Source organism: Aythya fuligula, chromosome 2 (assembly GCF_009819795.1).
Source record: "Aythya fuligula isolate bAytFul2 chromosome 2, bAytFul2.pri, whole genome shotgun sequence".
In the NCBI taxonomy this organism is placed as follows: domain Eukaryota; kingdom Metazoa; phylum Chordata; class Aves; order Anseriformes; family Anatidae; genus Aythya; species Aythya fuligula.
This window is the reverse complement of record NC_045560.1, coordinates 106423164-106443621: the sequence shown is the minus strand read 5'-3', so window position 1 is coordinate 106443621 and position 20458 is coordinate 106423164. Positions and strand designations below refer to the sequence as shown.

The 20458-nt window shown below is 41.8% G+C and overlaps 1 protein-coding gene across 1 annotated transcript in view; it reads left to right on the top strand.

The window, feature by feature from the left end:
• The window catches only part of MTCL1 (microtubule crosslinking factor 1), a 103277-nt gene that overhangs the window by 76150 nt on the left and 6669 nt on the right, over positions 1-20458 (top strand). The window contains exons 11-15 of the mRNA XM_032181120.1: positions 3434-3601; positions 9768-10022; positions 14236-14541; positions 17199-17230; positions 18554-20114. Of these exons, the coding sequence (XP_032037011.1) occupies positions 3434-3601; positions 9768-10022; positions 14236-14541; positions 17199-17230; positions 18554-20114 (2322 nt within the window). The remainder of the gene's footprint in view (positions 1-3433; positions 3602-9767; positions 10023-14235; positions 14542-17198; positions 17231-18553; positions 20115-20458) is intronic.

Sequence of the window (20458 nt, the reverse complement as noted above, 5' to 3'; positions counted from 1 at the left end):
TGCTTATTTTTAACACTTAATGTTAATATTTAATGACTTGTATTTTCAGCCTGCATTCTTACTGCTGACTTTCTTACCTTGCCTGAAAAGTGAAATACCTTTGAGAAAAATTATAACCCTTGAGGCCTTAATTTCAAAAAGCAGCCTTTAATGTTATATTATTATGATTTGAGTTACTCAACTTAATGGAAAGTACATGCCTCACTTGCCTAGGATTTTTATGTGGCTGGTATGTGGAGGGATGAAGGTACAGCAGAGGGGAAAGGGGAAATAAAAGAGTAGATGATGAGAGGCAAAGTATGTGCAAACTCTGAGAGGAGCCAGTTTGTCTTTCTCTTCATGTTGCTCTTGCTTGGGTGCCTCCTGTCCCAGCCAGACCTTTCTGACATAACCCAGATCCCTGGAGCTGGCATTGTCCCATAGCTGATAGCTGGGGCACATTGCCAATGGGTTGGGCAAGGAACTGGCAAGGTTCAAGAGCCATGAAGAAAGTCTGGTGAAGATAAGGTGGCAAGTCAGGCTGATAGCCCTGCAGAGGAGGTCTTGCTGTAAATGAGCATTTCAATGTGTGTAGTAAGAAATGAGGGAGAACTACCTGCAGAAAAAGAGATTACTTTGCTTCAGTTGAGTAGAAAGAGTGGAGCATCAGTTGGATGGTGTAAATACAGGGAAGTAAGAAGAAAAGAAATATTTAAACATATGTGATACAAAGGAAAAAGCACTGAAAAGCAATACACTCATCTATTGCCGGTGATTGGGGGGAGATCAAGAAAATTCCCAGTTAGATCTTTTTTTTGTTCTTACATTATTTGTTTTCAAAGCATAGGTAAGGAAAAAGCCCAAAGGAATAGTAATTAAAACTTATATGTACTAAAATCATCTACACCAAGACCTAGCTTCACTGTTGCATAGATCTCTGCCTACACAGAGAAAATCCATGGTTCTTGTTTTCTGTTTAGGCTCCTGACCTTGTGGTTTTAATTGACTACTCTACTAAGCTGCTTGTAATAGCAGACTCTGGCAGAATTCTGAGGTAAAATTCTCAAAGAAAAGAGAATTGTGATTAAAAGCAGAGCCAAGCTTCAGACAACGGCTCTGGTCCCAAACTTTTCTACTGCTGGAAGCTCCCATCTCTAGGGGTGACTACTTATCAAAGAGTCCAAAGACCAGAGGTTTACTACATTAAGTTTACTACCAGAGGTTTACTACATTAAGTTTTCATTTCTTGTCAGCTCTTGTTTTCTTCACCTATAAATCCTGAGCAGTGGATGCAGTGAGACTTCAACGCACTTTTATAATTTTATTGTCTTAGACCAGTTGTGAGTCAGTTGGGTTCCTCTATGCTCAAAAGTATGGTAAGGTACTAAAGAGCCTCCTTGCATGGGAGGCTGCCCAGGGGGTCACAACCATGCTCCATTTATTCTGCCTGCACAACATCCCTGGGAGGAACAGAAAGAACATAATAATCTTTATTTTGTATCTGTGGGACTTATTCTCATGCAGAAGCTGTTTGGCGGTTTTAGCAGCAGAAATCTCAGACGTGTCTAGATGTAAATGTTGTATTTCAGAACACATTGTCTCAGAAGTACTTCATCTGTTCCCTAAAAACACTCTGGTTTGGCAAACCAGAGAAATAATCTCACAGACCTCTCCAACTTCAGACTGTAAATACAAAGTCATGCAAAAAATAGAATTCTCTGCAGGAATTAGAAGTATGTAACCAAAACTGGATTTACATTGGCAAGTTAATTAAAATCCCAGCAAGCCCGGGGGGCATCTGGGGTACTTGTCTCATAACAACGACATTGATGTAATGCCTCTTGAAATGAGATGTGTCCTTATCCCAGTAGGCTACAAACCTGTAATTAGGCTCTTTTGGCTCCTCTCTTTATTAGTCCATCACTTCTTCACAAAACCTTATTTTACGGAACTCTAAATCTGAAAAAAATATGTATGCACAGGAATGAGGGATGTAGCTTGCTTTAGTCTTGCTTTTAGTCTTGGTTTTATTTTTCTTCTGCCTCATTTCCCTTGTGGAGCCTTTTGATTACTTTGCCAAATAAAGCATACCAGCAAGCACAGAATGTGGTTCCTGAATAAAAGCACTTAATAAACTTGTGGGGTCAGGCTTTTCAAAAGAGGGTGAGGCCATATTTTGAAGCACTCAGTATCCAGCAGCTCCCATTGTAACAGACACTAAGGGCAAGTCTTCAGAAGAGCTCTAATTCTGATTGTTACAGAAGGATCTTGAGATGTTTGGGGAATCTAGCCTTAATTTGATATCAGAATGAAAATTCGTAGAGAAAACATAAAATCTCATTACATATTGAAAAGTAGGAGATTTTATATGTAGGATGAAGACTGCTGCTGTATAATAGGAAACTGCTAATTGGCATAAAATGTTAATGGAATTAATTCTGCTTCTGTGAGTGTGTTTCTTATAAAACCCCACATTGTACACCATCACATTTCATTAGCCCAAACAGATTATAGGTCAGTCAGTGAGCACCTGCAGTCATCCTGCAGTCATTTCCCCGTGTCTGTTTTGGTTTTGTTTTTGTTTTTCTTTCCTAATGAATCAAATGTCTTGGAAAAAGTAGAGCATGTCTGTTTGTTTTTAAAGAAAAAAGGTGCCCTGGCATGTCTGACTGGTGATTACAAAAATGGGTGAGGTGGGTTCAGTGATGCCAAAAATCTGATGAGGACATGAAATCAGATTAGTTGTATGTATTGTCATTAATATATATATATAATATGAAAAATTATTTAGATTTTTGTGTATATCTGTTTGCTTGACTTGTCTAAAAGAAGTCTCTGTGTAGGTACTTCATGAAACACCAGATAAGAGGAAATGCAGGAAGCCTCCACTTGAAAAAAATAAATAAAAATTAAAATGAATTAGATTATCATGCAAGAATCAAGACAGCTAATTTGAGTTAGGCCTTTCCAAGGAGACTAACACACTCATGAGAACCAGGTGATTAAATACTGAGGGGAAGTGCAAAATGTGTTCTAGTGAAACACCTTAGCAAAGATACTTTGATCAAAACCTCATTTTTTTTCCTGAGTAATTTTGTCTGATAATAAAAAGCTTGGAAAATTAATCGCTTTCCTTTACATGTAGTTTAAAAACATATGAGGTTTGATGCTGAGCAATGACTGTAAGTATGAGATGTACAGCTACCCAACAAACCTCAGCAGTGATACCCTATTTTTGCCTTACAGTATTTAGGGTGACATTATTACAGATGGCTTCAATCCTGAAAGTTGTTTAATGCCTTTTTCAGTGTGACTTGAGTATCCTGTAGCAAGGAAAAGTAGACACAGAAGACATTGCCATTGCAATGGACATGCAGGCATTTTTTCCTCTTACAGATGAATCTGGAGCCTAAAGCCACCCGATGACAACTTTTGTTTTGCTTTGTTCTGGCAGGCAAGTGAAAATCGGAAACTGCTGAACGCTGTGAAGGGTTTGCTGGATGACTTCCGCTCAGAGCTGCGGGACGACGAGCGAGAGCGCCATGGGCTCCAGCAGCAGTATGCCCTGGACAAGGCAGCCTGGGAGGTGGAAATGACTGAGCTGAAGTGCCACCTAGAACAGGTAGCGTCCCTCCTGCATCCAACACCCTTAAAGGATGGCACATTCACTTAACGAAACAGGAAATCTTTGAGTGTCAGGAGAGATGCCACGTTCACTCATTTTAGCCTGGCGCCTGAAAGACCCCCAAAGTTTCCTCTTGGGTTCTAGGTGTCCCAATAAGAATATTTGTGTAGTGGGTGCTATGTAATGTACGTGGGGATGAAGGAATTAAACCTCTTCTAGCTGTATTTTCTCAGAAGTGCTGGCTGGTAATGCATCAGCTGCGATAATGAGACATGCGGGTTTCTGTATTTATTGGCACTTATAGGAGAGAAAATGTCTTGATGTTGGCATGCTGACAACTAGCTTGTCACTGTGCCTTGGCACATAGGAACTGCAGCATTTGATGCACAGGCAAGAAAAGAGTGATTTAATAATTCTGAAGCATTAGATCTGTTTCTTAATATTAAACCAGCCAGTCAAAGCTGCTGGTTAGTGATGGATGGTACCCCACTGAAGAGAGAGCTCTAGCATCCACCATAACTTACTATTAGAAGTATGTGTATAAAATCTGGGGCCAGGTGCTACAGTGCCACATACTGCTGTTCACAGAAGATGTACAATTTCTGAAGCAATAAGAAGACAAATAAGGAAAAAAAGAAAAAAACGAAAAAGAAAAAAAAAAAAAAAGAGAGGAAAAAAAATAAAAGAAAAAAAAATAAAAAACCAAAGATTCATTTCCAAAGCTGATGGCGTAAAACCTCCACATTGAAGAGAGGAGGAGTGGAAGAATGATTACGTTCAGATCCTGAGAAAAGGATTTGCAATTGTAGAGCTCCTCTGCAGAAGACAGATATAATAAAAATATTCACTGTTGGGAGGGTGGTATATTTAGGAAGATTCACTGAACATCGCAGCACTGTCTGGAGACTCACTGTGACGCACAGCACTGAGTTGTGAGCACTTATTTTTCTGCCCAGGTACTCTAGGCTTGTTTCCCAGAATGAAGGAAGAAGCTTTCATTTTAGCAGAGTTTTTTCTCAGTGGATTCAAATTCTCAGTTCAGATCAGCTGCTTCTTAGTGCGCACAAATTTCCAGACAGCAGATCATTTGAAAAGAGAAACAAAATCAATCCCCATTTTTGCTCCTCCCAAAATAAAGCCTTGGTGACTGTTTTACCTTAAGCTAGAGATGGCAACAAAGAATGAAGCCTAAAGAAAGCTATTTTGAGAACCAACTGCCAGTTTCAAGCTTGCATACTTTGCATTTGCATGGGTGATTTACTCCTGGACTGCCGCTTTGGCTGGTGCTTGGCAAGCAGGACAGTGCTGCTCTTCCTGCCCAGGGACAAGATAGATTTGCACCCTTCCTTCTGGTGACTTTATCAGGCTTCTTGCCATCTCCGCTGCTCTATTGGTAATAATCTGTAACATATGGTAATTTCTGAGCCGTGGGTGTTACTTTTTGCATTTTTTCAAGCAAGAGAGAAGAATAAAACTGATCAATATTTAAGACGTAAAGCTGACTTTCTCAGCAGATTCCCCAAGCCGCATTTATATTTCACAGTAAAAATGGGTCCCTAATGAAGTAGCAAAAAGAGAGTACATAAATCATGAGAGTGTCAATTAGGATAGTGCAAACAACGCGAGTGTCCCACTGAGGTCTGTTGTATGTGCTCACAGTTATAAGGAAGCAATTAAAAATGAAATATACAAATAATAATATGATAAACATTAAATAGAAATGTAAATATGAAATTGACTCAAACTGTTGTTAATGATTCCAAATATGGAATTTATTTTTATAAACATTTATTTTTATAACCTGTGTTATACATGTAGGTCAAGTTTCAGGATCGAGATGGGAGGAGCTAGTAAATAACACCTAAATCATCAGCATCACATAATGTCATGTTAACATTTGCTGCTCTGTGGCAGTATGTGGAATAACGACATCTTTAGCTAGACAGCCAAGCCTGTCGTGGCAGTGTGGGTAGGAGGGCCTCTCAGGATGTCATTTTGTCTTTTTTACTGGGAGTGATGAAGCAGCGGGCTGTGCAGCACTCCCACCGTAGGGGGGTATAAAGCTGCCCGACCCCTGACAAGCCCATAGAGAATCAAGGCCTTTCTTGTCTCTACTGTTGTCTGTACTGTCACTGCTTTCCACTTTTTTGTGTGTGCGTGAAGCAGTAGGTCAATTAAGAAGAGCATTTTCCTCAAGAGAGTCACCTCCTAATTAATAGTTACTGACAATGGTTTTGCATTTTGATGCTTGAACTCTCTGTATAGGAAAGACAGAGCAAAAGGAAGGAAGAAAACTACTTTGTTGCAAGAACACGGCATATCAGAAATGATAATGTACTGTTCCCTGCTGCTTTTTGAGCTTTAGCACTGTGTATGTCATTAAAATAAAGGTCTTGGCTGTCAGAAATGCATGTACATCTTATTTGGCAGAAGGATCCTTCAGCATTGTTTTTAAGTTAAGAAATAATGAGATTGCTCCTAAGTATGGGATCTTGATGACTGTGACCAATGGAGTCCCAGTAATTCCAGCTGGAGAAGTGAAAAATCCCAGTATTCTGGGAACTGGGACCAAATCCTGCATAAAACAGAAGGGTGGCCAGCAGGGCAAGGGAGGTGATTGTCCCCTTCTGCTCTGCCCTTGTGAGGCCTCACTTGGAGTCCTGCATCCAGGTCTGGGGCCCCCAGCACAAGAGGGATGTGGGGCTGTTAGAGCTTGTCCAGAGGAGGGCCATGAAGATGCTCAGAGAGCTGGAGCACCTCTCCTATGAAGAAAGGCTGAGAGAGCTGGGGATGTTCAGCCTGAAGAAGAGAAGGCTTCAGGGAGACCTCACTGCAGCCTTTCCATATTAAAAGGGGACTTATAAAAAGAGATGGAGAACAACAGGCAGATAGTGATAGGACAAGGTGGAATGGTTTTAAACTAGAAGAAGGGAGATTTGGATTAGGCTTTGGGAGGAAATTCTTCACTCAGAGGGTGGTGAGGCACTGGCACAGGCTGCCCAGAGAAGCTGTGGATGCCCCATCCCTGTAGGTGCTCAAGGCCAGGCTGGGTGGGGCTTTGAGCAACCTGGTCTGGTGGGAGGTGTCCCTGCCCATAGCAGGGGGGTTTGGAACTGGATAATCTTTGAGGTCCCTTCCCACCCAAACCATTCTGTGATATGCACTGAGAATTGGCATATAAGGACACGAACCCTCGCTATGACTCCAATGAGTGGTCCAGCTTCGGGATTCTTGGGGGAAATGCAAGCCATGGTGCAAATGGAGAGACATCTAGCCACCTTAGCAGTTAGCAGGTTTGGAAAAGACACATCTAGACTTTAATGCTAAAGAGCCACCACTGGACCCTTCCTCCATGATTTGAGCCGTTTCATAAACACAGAGGCAAACAGTCTCTTTGCCAGCAACACTCTTCTGCCTTTCACTGGCACTGAGAACTGTCCTCCAAGTGTAAAGGCACCACCTCTTACTGAAGAATGCTGTAGGTCCCAAATCACAGATCACACTTCTGAAGCATGTTCTTTTGTCTCATTGCCTCTTTTGGCTTTCCTGCTCAATGCAGGCAACATGGCCTAGGGACCACTGCCTTTCTTGTTTGCAAACTGAAAGGCTGAGAACTTGCCACATGGTGGTTACGAATTCAGTGGTGTAAGGCAAGAGAGAGTCTTGAGTTCAACATTTTGCTGATTTTATTAGATTAAAAAAATTGAAGGAGAAATTTGCTTTATACCATAATCATGTAAACTGCATATTGCAACATTTGTTTGCCTTATAGGTTGCTTTTAGCATTTTTTGGACTTCATGCCAGCTAAAGAATTTGTTGCAGACATTGGCGTGTCTGTCAGCTTAGCACGTTAGCCATAGCTACTACTCAATGTGGCATTATTCCCCGGGAGACAGCACTGTTGTAAGGTTAAGTTTGCACTCCAGCCTGGCTGGATTTACTCCAGACACTCCAGCAACTTCTGCCAGGAGCTCCTATTGCAGGATGAAAAATGAGAAGTCTGCAAGGGCATTAAAAGTACTTGAAAGATCACATAGATATATTGCAAAGGACAAATTCTACATAATCCTCTGTCAGGCTTAGATGTAAGGAAACCAGGTAGAGTTTATATCATTTTAGAGGCTCTTACTATTCTGGCTGATCTCAGCTCTGCAGTGACACTCCCAAAATACATGATTATTCAGTGTCACAGCCACTTAGTAAACCCAGAAGGAACTTGCAAGGGCAACCCAGAGGGGCCAAAGCAAAACAAACCTAAAAGAATGGATGTCAACCTGACCAGACCCTCCCTTTGGAGCTGGGGACTTGTGGATGCACAGAGAGAAAATGCAGCAAGGGGCTAGAGCCCATTACCTTAAGTTAGTGCTGAGTTTGGAAACCATCAGTGTCTCCATCACCATCAAATCAGACACCCTCAAACCAGATGGTGTCTCCCATGGTGGATCTGCAGCAGAGATGGCCAGATGTCTGTCCCGGGATGTTCTGCATTTCTGCCCCACAACACCTGTGGTCCATGACTGAGCTGTGCTATTGTGCGTGGGACAACCCCTGGCACATCGCTGCAGGTCGCAGAAGCAAGGGAGGAGATGCCTGCCTCAGGACAGCCTCAGGGGAAGAAAAGACCAACTGAGAGACATTAAACACAGAGGCACCACATCTGGCCAAGAAAGCCCAAACCAGTCCGGATTTATCTCGCTTTACTGTTTGTCATATGCAAATTGATTTTATTCCATAATACATGGCAGGTAATTGCTACATTTGCTTTAAAAACAAGGGATGTAGAAGTATAATACATAACACTGCTTCCAAAGGCCAGGAGGGAAGTGTAGTAGTTGGCAGCAAGGTTATTTTGGGACTGCTCAGTGCAGCCCCCATGTTCCCATCAGTTGGTCCATGCTCCTGCACCCAGGTGCCACTGATATCAGTGGGATTTTTACCACTAACCAGGTGGGACTTCAGTAAAATAATGAACTCAAGCAAACAAAACATGTTTGAGTAATCTGTAATCAATTTGTCCATTAATCCTTCGTGCTGAACCCCACCTTGATAATGCTCTTAATATCTATTGCTTTTTAATGATTTTTTTTTCATACAGTTGATATTATTTCTTCTCCTCTAAGTCTGGTATCTGCCTTATAGTTTTTTTGCTGATAACGTGAGTTCTTGAGTTAATACTGAAGGAACTACCCCACTGCTGTCAAATCTGACTTCTGGAAGGTTTTACAGGTATGACTAGTTACAGACAGAGGTCGATCAGTATCTGACATTTGTGCCTGTACAAAATAACACACTTCTGAGTCTCATCAAATGTTGTCAGCACCGTCCTGGCCCCACAAATTTACATTGCATAAATAGGTTCGGAGAGAGAAGATAGTGTCGTGTCAGCTTCCATAGAATCATGGAATGTTTTGGGTTGGGAGGGAACTTTTAAAGATCATCTAATTCCAACGTCCCAGCCATGGGCAAGGTCATCTCCCCCTAGATAAGGCTGCCCAAGCCCCACCCAACCTCACCATAGGCGGCTGCTTTTTTTCTAAATGATTTTTCTGGTTGGTTGGTTGGTTTGGAGAGAAAAAAAAAAAAAAAAAAAAAGAAAAGAAAAAGAAAAAAAAAAAAAAAGACTTTGGAAATTAGTGCTAGAAGATGCAGGTGTTTAAGGTCTGCAAGTGGCTGTAACAGGCTGTTCTCTGCAGCTCAGTAAATTCTGTACCTCTCTGCCCTTTACCTGTGGAGGCTATTCCAAAGACAAATTACCCTGATCTGGCCTGAATTTCCCTTTGCTCAGAGAGTTTGGGATTATTTTCCACACTGGACTGTTTGAAGGTACTATCTTTCTCTCTTGCTAAAGGAGCAAGTTTCCCAGAAAACCTGATGCTTCTGCTTTTTGAAGAAAACTACCTTCAGAGGCAGAAATGAGTTTTCACTACTTCTCACTCTTGGTTGCTTGTGACCCATTCTGACTCATCCGCACACCTACTGACTTGTAAACAAAAGGTGAAGCTTTTATCAGGGGATGTTTATCAAGGGATAAATTTTCCCCTCTCTTGAACTTATACAAAGCCATCGAGTCTCTTCAAGTCTCTCCAACTAAAATTCCTTGTCTGACACAGGGTTTTACCTGCAAAAGTTTGGTGTCCTAATAATGTTTTATTTTAATGGCAGCTGGAAGGGAAGAGTGAGAACACCTCAGGAGATGTAGGCCTCACTTCTGATGCCAAAGGAGCTTTTAAACGGGAAAGAGAGGAACACAAGAAGCTTCTGGCTGAGACTCACAGTGTGGTGATGGACCTCCGCTGGCAAATCCAGCACAGTGAGAAAAATTGGAACCGGGAAAAGGTGGAGCTCCTGGACAGGCTTGATAGGGACCGACGAGAATGGGAGCGTCAAAAGAAGGAGCTGCTCAGGCGGATAGAGCAGGTAAGGAGTGGGCAAAGGCTGGTTGCAAAGCATGAGTTGTTGCACCACTGCTACACGCAGTCCAAGGTCAAGAAACTGTAGTAAGAAACAGCACAGGAACAGTTTTGGTTCCTTGGCTACATCAGTGTTTCCCATGATACAAAACAATTTACGTGCTCAAGGGAGTAAAAGGAAAATGCTCATAAGCCCTATAAAGGACTGCTTATGAGAAATCAGGTCCAGGTTAAAGGCCATTTCCTGCCTTATTTCAATTACCCTGTACAGGCATGGTCCCACTGATTCACTCTGTTTGAAAGCTTATGTGCATCTCTTCATGCTGAAACACTCAGTCCCACACGCAGGGTTATTCAAGGTTGGATATACAGCTTCCTGCCAAAAAAAGTCTGTTCATCTGTGAATTTGCCACCAAAGATGCAGCTGCTGTGACTATTCAGTCTCAGCTGAATTCTTTTTCTCTAGCAAAGGAAACCAGGAGATAACAATGAAGAGTCCTGATTGATACTAAACAATCAGCTTGCAATGCTAAATATTCAGAAGACACTTTTGGCCTTGATCACATGAATTTTGTACACACCTCTTCTATCATTTGCAAATCTGGTAATTGTGTATCTATCCCCTTGTTTTTCATGCCCATCATCTACACCGCCGTGTACTTCCATCTGCTTAATATTAGATACTGATTTGAAAATGTTGATCCAACTTTCACCTAATGGGTTTCTGTCTGGCTGGAAACCACACAAAATATTAAAATCAAGTTTAATGATGGAGAATTAATACACCATTTTTGACTGAACATTGCTCAGCTCTGAGTCATGCATTCCAGGAAGAGTAAGAAAAACAACTGAAATTGTGGGTCCTCAATTAACTGAATACTTCCTGTCCTTAGGACATCAAAAATGGAATGGCACCAGATTTGTGCATGCTCTCTAGGGAGCACTTCGCTTGAATGAAGTACAAAGTAGCTTCACATGTTAAGCTTAATGAAAGCCTGGGGTGACTTCATGACTGATTTTTGAAAAGGGTTCTTTGTCTGTATCTCATGTTCCCATGCTTGGGCTGCAACAAGAAGCTAGAGAAAAGACACCAGGCTGTAAATATTATCAGACTAAGCCTCAGTTTTAGTTATGGCTGGTAAGCCCACTGGGAAGCACTTAAGAAAATGCTGTACCTTACAGATATTTCTAAAATCATTACTAAAAATGTAGGTGCGAGTGGGTGGTGACCAATATGAAAGTTTTACGGAACAAGAAATGTGATTTGAGCTTCTTACTTCAAAATATCAATAAACAATATTCTGGCTTTTTTAAACTCCTGTTTATCTGAGTGTTTCTGAGAATACTTCATGCAGCTTCTTGAACTAGCCTTGCAAAACCTTGTAACGTGGAACTATAGTGTGTCTCTTAAGATAAAATAACCAATGCACATGAGATAAAAAGGGTTGTAGCAGAGCAATTCATCAAAGTTAATCTGGTTCCAAGGCTTCACTGGCAGAAGATGCTGATTTCTCCCTGTTTTGTCTGGGCTGGTTTCTAATTCTTGAATTTGAGTGGCCAAAATACCTCCTGTGGATTCTTCATGCAAAATGAGAATTAAATAACCATCAGAAAATTTCCTGTTATACTAAGGACATGGGCATAAACTTTTGTTTGGAAAATCACTGGTACTTCTTTGGATGTTTATAATGCTGCCTATGAACTGTATATTTTGACATTAACTCTTCAATGTATCCTCAGTAGCCTGAGGGATCTAACCTGGTTCAGGACTCCTTATTTTATTCCCTGGGAACAAGGCCCATTGAAGGGTGGAGGAGAGAAATCCCTGTTAATGTTACCTAGCCTTTAATTCTCTTCAAACCTGAAATAACCTCTCAGAGTCATCTTGGGAAAGTCTACAGAATAGCTCTTAACTAACCCTGGAACTGATTTCTTTTGTTACCATTCTGAAACTTCTAGGGCCCAACTATCTATTTATGGTACAAGAGTTTTACACAATGTTAGCCACAGATAGGGAAAATAAAAAAATACTATGTCAGGCTAACTCCAGAGGACAAGATGATCAGAAATAGCATTGGAGAGCTTGGCTATCTGCCTGCAAAACTTCATAATCCCATTTTTGCTTATAATCAAACATTTCCGTGTGTGACAGGAAGCTTCCAAATATTTGCAGGCTTTTAGTTGAGTGTCTTCTCAGATTGCAGTCAAGTCCAGCTTTATATGGAAGCAATTAGTATTTCTCTGAAGTCCTTCTCCCCAGTGTTCTTCTGTGTGTATTCCATGTATGGCAATACATAGAGGATGAGGAGACTACACCAGTGTGTATGTTTGAAAACCAGTCCAAGAAAGAACTGAAGCACGTGTGCCAAACTTCTTACTAATGCTTTATGCCTGTCTGCTTTCACAGAGCTAATGAATAATACATGTATGATAAGAGGGAAGCTCACACCAATGTATAAAATATATAAAATACTTTACTTCAGTTAGTTATGGGAATACCACTTGCATGTAAAAAACATGATGACCTACTTTTTTTTCAGAGCTCAAAGTTGTATTTTTTTTTCTTTCTTTTCAAGTACACTGTCACTTTGTTTTCCCTTAGAGAACACACACACACTGTGTTCTTTAATCTAATTCTGCAAAGATCACACCAACAAATATTTGAAACCACAAGATCACCTATTTGGAGAGGTGTGTTTTTATAGGTATAAGCAGATTCAGGCTCAAAATCATTAGTCAATTGAAAAGTTAGGCCAGTATTTCTCATTTTAATTCTCCTGACAGTAGTTTGACATCCAGAGAGTGAGCCAGTATTCTGTGCTGTTTTCTCTTAGAGGTTCCCAGATAATCATCTTGCAAGGATCTTTGAAAATCAGTGGTGGCTTGCATGTGGATCTGTATATACCAACAATGTGCAATTACCATTTCTCCTTGCTTTGGGTCCTGCCCATATGCTGGGAAATGGACTCTGGGATCTCTTCAGATATACCTCCCAGCCCCTACCTTTATAGGATTCCTAAGCTGCTTTTAATAAAACTGTTTCAGATTTTGTGTATAATGAGCAAAACACTAAAGACGCTTTCACCTTCTTGTAGACCTGAATCAAGCAAAAGTCTAACTGACTTCAGCCCAAGTGAAAATTTAGTAATTTAGGATCTGGCCTAAAATCTGCATTTGATCTACATTAAGCGATGTGATGCCCATTGATTTTTTTTCCATACACATGCAGCAGCATTAAAAGCATGTTTTGTAGGAGGTCCTCAGTCCCCAGGATCCCAGGAAATGACTAGCATTTGCAGGTTATTGCCAGTAACCTTAGCAGGCTGCTCTCGCAAAGCATCAGAATTATTTATCGGATTCCTGCTGTCTCTCATTGTATTTGAAAATGTCACTCACTTCACTTAACCTGCTATATTCATAATTAAAGGAAATGTTGATCACATAACCTAATTGTAAGACTGACAGAAGTTCAATTTCAGCAGTGGTTCACTGTCTCTCTGTCCAGTTTTTCTAAAGTGTAGAGTTAATAGCTTTGATGGCCCTTCTATTAAATATGTATTTTCTTCAAATGTGCTTTGCATGCCTAATTCATCCCCTTGATAATTCTTTTATTACAAATAGTCAACTTTCTAGCTCTGTGTTAGGGCTAGACCACCTTGAAGACAAAGCTTTTGTGTTTTGTTAAGAGGGATTTTCCCCCTCTGGAAACAAGGTGAGTGATATACATGAAAGTGCGATCCTTGTATTGCTGACCAGAAGAAAGTTTGTGTATATTTTGATGAGACTCAAAATCACTCACCCTTATTTGAGCTTCTACTTGTTTTGCTTTAGGATCTTATGTCAAGATTGCTTTTAAACAACAGTGTTGATTTGTTTCTTTAAAAATCAGATTACAAGCAGACACATGATTTTGTGTGTATATATACAGAGCGTATATATGTATACATATAGGCATAAACAAGCAAAATTAAATATGTATTTAACCACTTGAAATCCTCTGAGTAATAGCATCAAAGTCCTTAATACATGTCTTGTTGTGAAAGGGCCAAGAGAGCAAACCCGCCATGCCTGGAGCCAGGCGGTGACCTCAGGCAGCCCAGCGGCATGCAGCATTGTCTCCCCAGGCCACGCGTGCCTTGCTCCAGGAGAAGGATGAGCAATGCAGGGTGCCATAGGCTACACGAATAATTGCTGATCCTTCCAACTTGCCTTGTTTTCAGCTTCAGAAAGAAGTGAGCCCACGAAGAGGAGGGAGCTTTCTGTGTGACCAGAAGGAGAGCAACCTGCGCCCATTTACGACCCAGGGGAACCTTCACGTGCCTCGCCCGATGGGATCAAGATCCTACTCCGACTCAGATGCCATTCAGTTTGATGACCGGTCACTGTCCAAGCTGAAGGAGAGCGATCGGTGCAGCGCCACAGAAAACCTCTTCCTGGAGTCGCTGTCCCTTGATTCTCCCGATGAGTCGGAGGAACACCGCTCCCGGCAGCTGGAGCGGGAGAAATTCTTTACCGGATTAACAGAAGTATGCGCTCTTCTAACTTTTGTCAAGCCTGCATGTTGTCTCTTGTGTCACAATTTGCACAGCATCCGTGCTCTAGAAGTGAGATACTGTGTCATGGTCACTGCTTTGCAGCTATCCAGCAGTAAATTTGGTATTGATGTGGTTTGTCCCTTGTTATGAGCTGATTAGACTGGTGTCAATCACAGGAGAAACTGGGAGCCAGTCTAAGGGTCCCAAAGATTACCTCACCTGCTGGCCATTCATATTAGGTACTGTATTAGATATATACATGGGCTCAGAAGGTCTCATCCAGCTGTAAATACCTACATACATACAGAAGCACGGGCTACGTATTGCTAGTAAGGAATTAAGTGCTGTAGAGAGGTACTTCAGGTTGTTCTATTGTGGTTGCTCCTCAGTAGATTAGGATGAGAACGTGAGATGAGATGTTGAAAAAGTAAAATTGTTCTTCATCAGCAAAGCATCTGCCCTCAGACTACACCATAAGGATACAAAGATCCAAAACACAGTGCTAAAAGATGCTGTTGACCATAGTGAATGTAGTCTGTGTGCTGCTAAAAGCTGTACAACACACTTAGTTTACCTGGATCTGGGTCTTCACAGTTTTGTTTGGGGTTGTTACAGAACAAGATGCATTGTGAGATCTCTGGAAGTTGAAATTACCAAGCGGACAGCATGCTGCATGCTGTTTACCAAATGCAAGTCTGGAGTACTTTCTTCTGAACTGAAAATTCATATCTGTGCACATGGGTTAGACATTTGGCCTGTGCTCTGAGCACAACAGTTCTGCTTGGGTGGACACATTATAGCTAATAGAGAAGCAGAGACTTTCCAATCCAAGATGTATCTATGTACTCAGGCTTGAAAATTTGGCCACTTTGGAAAAAAGTCTGTCAGCAAGTCAGATCTCAAACTCCCTGTAGGTGTGACAAAGTTTCATCAGTGTGCCTTGGCTTGAACGTGCAAGCCTGTGAAAACTTGACCCAAGCATTTCTTTCAGAGATAGCATTGTTCATTAGCTACAGGACTGGGAAATCAGATTCTTTGCGAAAAAGAAGAGAAAAAAATAAGAAAGGCAAAGAATGTGGCTGCAGTTCTTACATTTTAGGTAGCTGGAGGTACATGCATGCTCCAATTAGACTTTCCTCTTTCCAGTATCATAAATGTATAGGGAGCAATGTGGGATTCTGTGTTTATTGTTTCTCAGCTGTTTATTTCATACACATTCAAGTGCTCAGTGAAATACGTGGATTCTATCAAATAGCATTGTCAGGGATCTATGTTTTATGTTTAATTCTGATTGCTGTTTTCTTTACTTAAAATTCAGTCTTGTAGTTAAGAATGGAGATCTCTCTAGATGCTTTCCATTTTCAGACATTGCCACCATTGACAAAAGCGTTGGCAGCAAAATTAGGTCCTTGGTTATATTTGCACAGCTTCTTCCCTTCAGAGCATGCTTTGGTGAAATGCGTACAAAGTCATTTCGCCTCACTAGGTTTATTCAAGCAAAACTGATTAGAGTTTAATGAATAGATTTACTGAGGATGCACAGAGGCAATTGCAGCCTGCTGACTATTCCTCGCCACTGTATTTTCTTTGTGGTACTAATTGTAGTAAAGTCAATCCAGCCTTCAGCCTGATTCTCCATTCAGTTAGATCAAATGTACTCTATAATCTCTCCACTGAAGCCAACAGACTTACACCAGACTAAAACTCCTATTTTTTCCCTGACTCTCGATAAACACCAGAAAGGCATTTGCCAAGTGAAACAGTGCTCTTTTTGAATAATCATAATGTGAAATACAGTTCGGTGTTGCTCATGTACATGATTTCATGAGCTTGAATAAGAATAATAGGTACTAATACTCTTTTGGTTCCTGATCATATTTTATATTTCCTATTTTATGAGAAATATAAACGGTAAAAACAGTGACCACAGAGCAGTTGCTTCAGATGTGTCTGTTAAAAAAACACACACAACAACAACTAATTATGGGATTGTCACAGGGAAGCAATTGCCATAAAAACATCTTAATGCCATTAGCAAACCCTAGGTATTCCCCCTATGAAACAAGTAATAGTCTTCCCACACATTTAATAAAGCTAGCTTAATGAGTTTCAACTGGCGCCATTTGTTAGTTCCAAGAGAACATACAATGAAATCTTATGTCAAAAGACCAGTTTTTTATCTCTTATTTCAGCACAGCTAGGCCTCTGACATAAACCAGATTAACTCCGTGGAATGAATTCACTCACAAATATGTAGTCCAAAACAATACATTGTTCTTGTGGAAAAAATCCAGTTGCAGCTTACTTCCATTTGTGATTGCAGGGGTGTGCTGGTTTTGGCAATAACAAATGGAAGTGAGCTGCGAATGTTTTTTTTTCCACATGTACAAGTTCAAGGCTATCCTAGATTTGGCATAAAGGCTTTTACCCTGTGCAGGCTGTTGTCCTAATGGGATTGACCACTTTGCCACCTACGTGCAAAGGAAAGAGTATTCCCACAGGCAATTTAAGATTTCTTATCAAGGAGCAAGATGCTTTTTAAAGACAGACATACCTGGTGGAACTACCTGCAAGTGAATGACAAAACACCCACAAGTTAAAGCCACAAACAGGTTCAGAAATGACTGTTTGTTTCTGTTTTTCTTCAGGAGGAAGAAACACATAAAGGAAATCTTCAAAGGTGAATAAAACTTAGAGGAAAAAAAACAGCAAATATTCAGCCACCGGAATCCCGGCTCTCTTGTGCCCAAACCACAGACCGTAGGCATAGCTGTGCCACCTCCTAATCAGCCTGCAATCCAGATTAATGGATTTACCCAGGGATTAATTTGTCTCAATATGCTTCTGTTCTACTCTGATTAACGTGGGCCACATTCTGCTGTGATGCACAAAGATCAAACTCTCTGAGAGTGCACGAAATTGTGTCTGTGTTGGCAAGTAGTACAGACCTGTAGGCATCGATATGTAGAGAAAAATACATGTAGTTGGTGCTGAGGACCCGTCACGCTCCTACATGTTCGAGATGCTTTACGTTGCACTAGTTCTGGTCTGATCCCGTGGGCTGAATGCCCACCTAACCCTAGAGTGCTTTTACTGTGCTTCTGGAAAACATCTTCATCCCAAAGGGATCCAGCCCATGCTCTCTGAGATTGTCTCCAGATGCAAACTAGAGCATCTGAATAGGAGATTCTCTTTCACTCTAGTTCTGCAGCTGGTGCTCTTGATTAAAATCTCACAGTGTGATTTTACTGTATCCTCCAGAATACTGCTGTATAAAAATCACCACTTACTGAATCCTCATCCAGCTTTGGAGACCTCACTGAGCTGACTCTCATAACTATACTCATTTACATTTTTAAGTAGTGCCATGCAGAAAGGTTCTTTGTTGATTTTTCTTATAGCGAAGCAGTAGGGTGACTCAGCTGAATGTCTGTGATTTGTACAAACTAGCAAAGTGTGGGAAAGCCAAGAATCCAGCGTTATCACATAGAGACTCCCTTTTGTTGAAGTATAACATGAGCTCAACTCACCAGGCCAGTTAAATGTAACAGCCTCTAGGCTGGAGGTCCCACATCGCTGTGGGACACCAGCTGTGCAGCCCGAGCAATCTCAGGAGTGGGGGTAGACTTGCTGATTTCACAGCAAGCCAGAAATACTCTGTACTTCCTTTGAAAAGTGTGCCTCATATTGTCACAAAGACTCATTTTCTGTGAATAATATATTTCTGAAATGCATCCTACTGCTGCATATTTCAGACATTTGCCCAGCAGTAACCCATGAGAACGCAGTAGATTAAGAGCCATTAATAAACCATTTGGTACTTTTAATGACACATCAGGAATGCTTACATTTCCCAGCTATTTAAAAAACAAGAGGACTAAAGCAGTTTTATATATAAGCAGATAGTGAAAGTTGAGTTTTCTGAGTTAGTTTTCTGCTGAAAGTGGTAGTTCTGTGAGAGCTTCCAAGGCTGTGACTGACATTCTTGTGTTCCTCTCTGCAGGGCCATGTCCGTTTCTTCCATGTCCGAATTCCAGCGCTTGATGGACATTTCTCCGTTTCTACCAGAAAAAAACTTGCCTTCCTCCAGCAGCAAAGACGACATAACCCCTCCCTTGTCTCCTGATGATCTGAAGTACATCGAGGAGTTCAACAAGACCTGGGATTACAGTAGCACTAGAAATCACGTTGGGGCCACCGAGAAGCCTGCAGAAGGGTGGGCAGAAAGGACAGAAACTGGGAAAGCCGGGAACGATCCGGCTTCAGATCCCTTCCAGGCCTCCTCGTGGTACCTCACCACCAGTGTCACCATGACCACCAACACCATGACCAGCCCGGAGCACTGCCAGAAGCAGCCAATGAGGAGTCACGGTGTCACCGAAAAAATGGGAGTTCGGGTCTTTCACAGCCCACCAGTGGTCCGTAGGTTTGATAATTCAGTGATAGCTGGAAGCGAGGGGAAAAGCCAGGTTGAGCCAGACTTCTTGTTTTCTATGACCAAAGCTATGGGGAACGTTGCTGAGACAAAAGGTGCTTCCTCGGATATGTTTGGAAGATGGTCTTGTGACCTGGCCAAACATCATAAGGATTTTCTGGAGAGTGGTCTTCATCCCATTGAACGTCCTATTTGCACTACCGTGGGCTTTGCCTCACCCTTGCACAGCTTGGAAATGTCCAAAAACATGAGTGACGATATGAAGGAGGTAGCTTTCTCTGTCCGGAACGCAATACGCTCCAACTCTAATTCAGCAGAGCCTCAGTTTAAGGACACCGCGTGTCAAACCAATGGTATGAGAACGACGGGGACGCAGACCACCCAGACCATCAGTGTTGGCTTGCAGACAGAAACCCTGCGCAGTATCACCAGCAGTCCACACAAGTGTCTGACACCAAAGGGGGGGTCCACGCCTGTCTCCTCACCATCCAGAAGCCTAAGAAGCAGGCAAGTGACCCCTGTCATTGAAAAAGTGCAGGCTAAGTTTGAACGCACATGCTGTTCCCCCAAATACGGCTCCCCAAAGCTGCAGAGAAAAATCCTTCCCAAATCAGACCAGCCAAATAACCGGACTTTGCCTGGCACACCTCAGAAAGGATTCAGTGAGTCCGCTTGGGCTAGATCAACTACTACAAGGGAGAGTCCTGTCCATACCACTATCAACGATGGCCTCTCCAGTTTGTTCAACATTATTGACCATAGCCCCATCTTTCATGAGACCTTCCAAAAATGCCCCAGGTCTAGCAGCCGATCCAGGTCAGCAGAACCCAGACCTGAACTGGGCCCGGTGCAGGAGCCATGTACAAATGCCCGTGGCAGGTCACCCAGTCCTCTCCGTTTGGGTACAGAGACACAAAAGGAAGATGGGACTGAGGTGACAAGTATCAGGCAGGACTTATCTGCTCCTCCAGGGTATACACTTACAGAAAATGCTGCCAGGATCTTGAATAAGAAACTTTTGGAGCATGCCTTAAAAGAAGAGAGAAGGCTACCTTCCCACAGCCCACCAAATCTTAGCAATGACAACAGCACAGGAGAAATTGTCAAAGTAGATCCAGGGTCCATAGAGGTAATGAGTTTGTTTGTTTTTCCTCCTATAGCTAAGTGCACTCTTCTTTGAACAAATGCATTATGAGATGTCTTACAGTCCTACTGAGTGTTTACAAAAAATATCCTAGTCCTGTTGTGGTACCACCAGCGAGTCCCACTCATGAAACTATTGGATTAGTCACTGAAGAACTGATTAAAGAATTGAGTTTCTATCCTGACAGCTTATCGGGCTTGAAAGCATCAGAAGAGCTTTGTCCTTTACAGGATAAAGATGGTTCTCCCCTGAAAGACTGGGATAAGGGTTTTTGTTACAAAACACACCGCACCTAACAGATGTTCTAGGGACTCTAGGTCTGAGTAAAT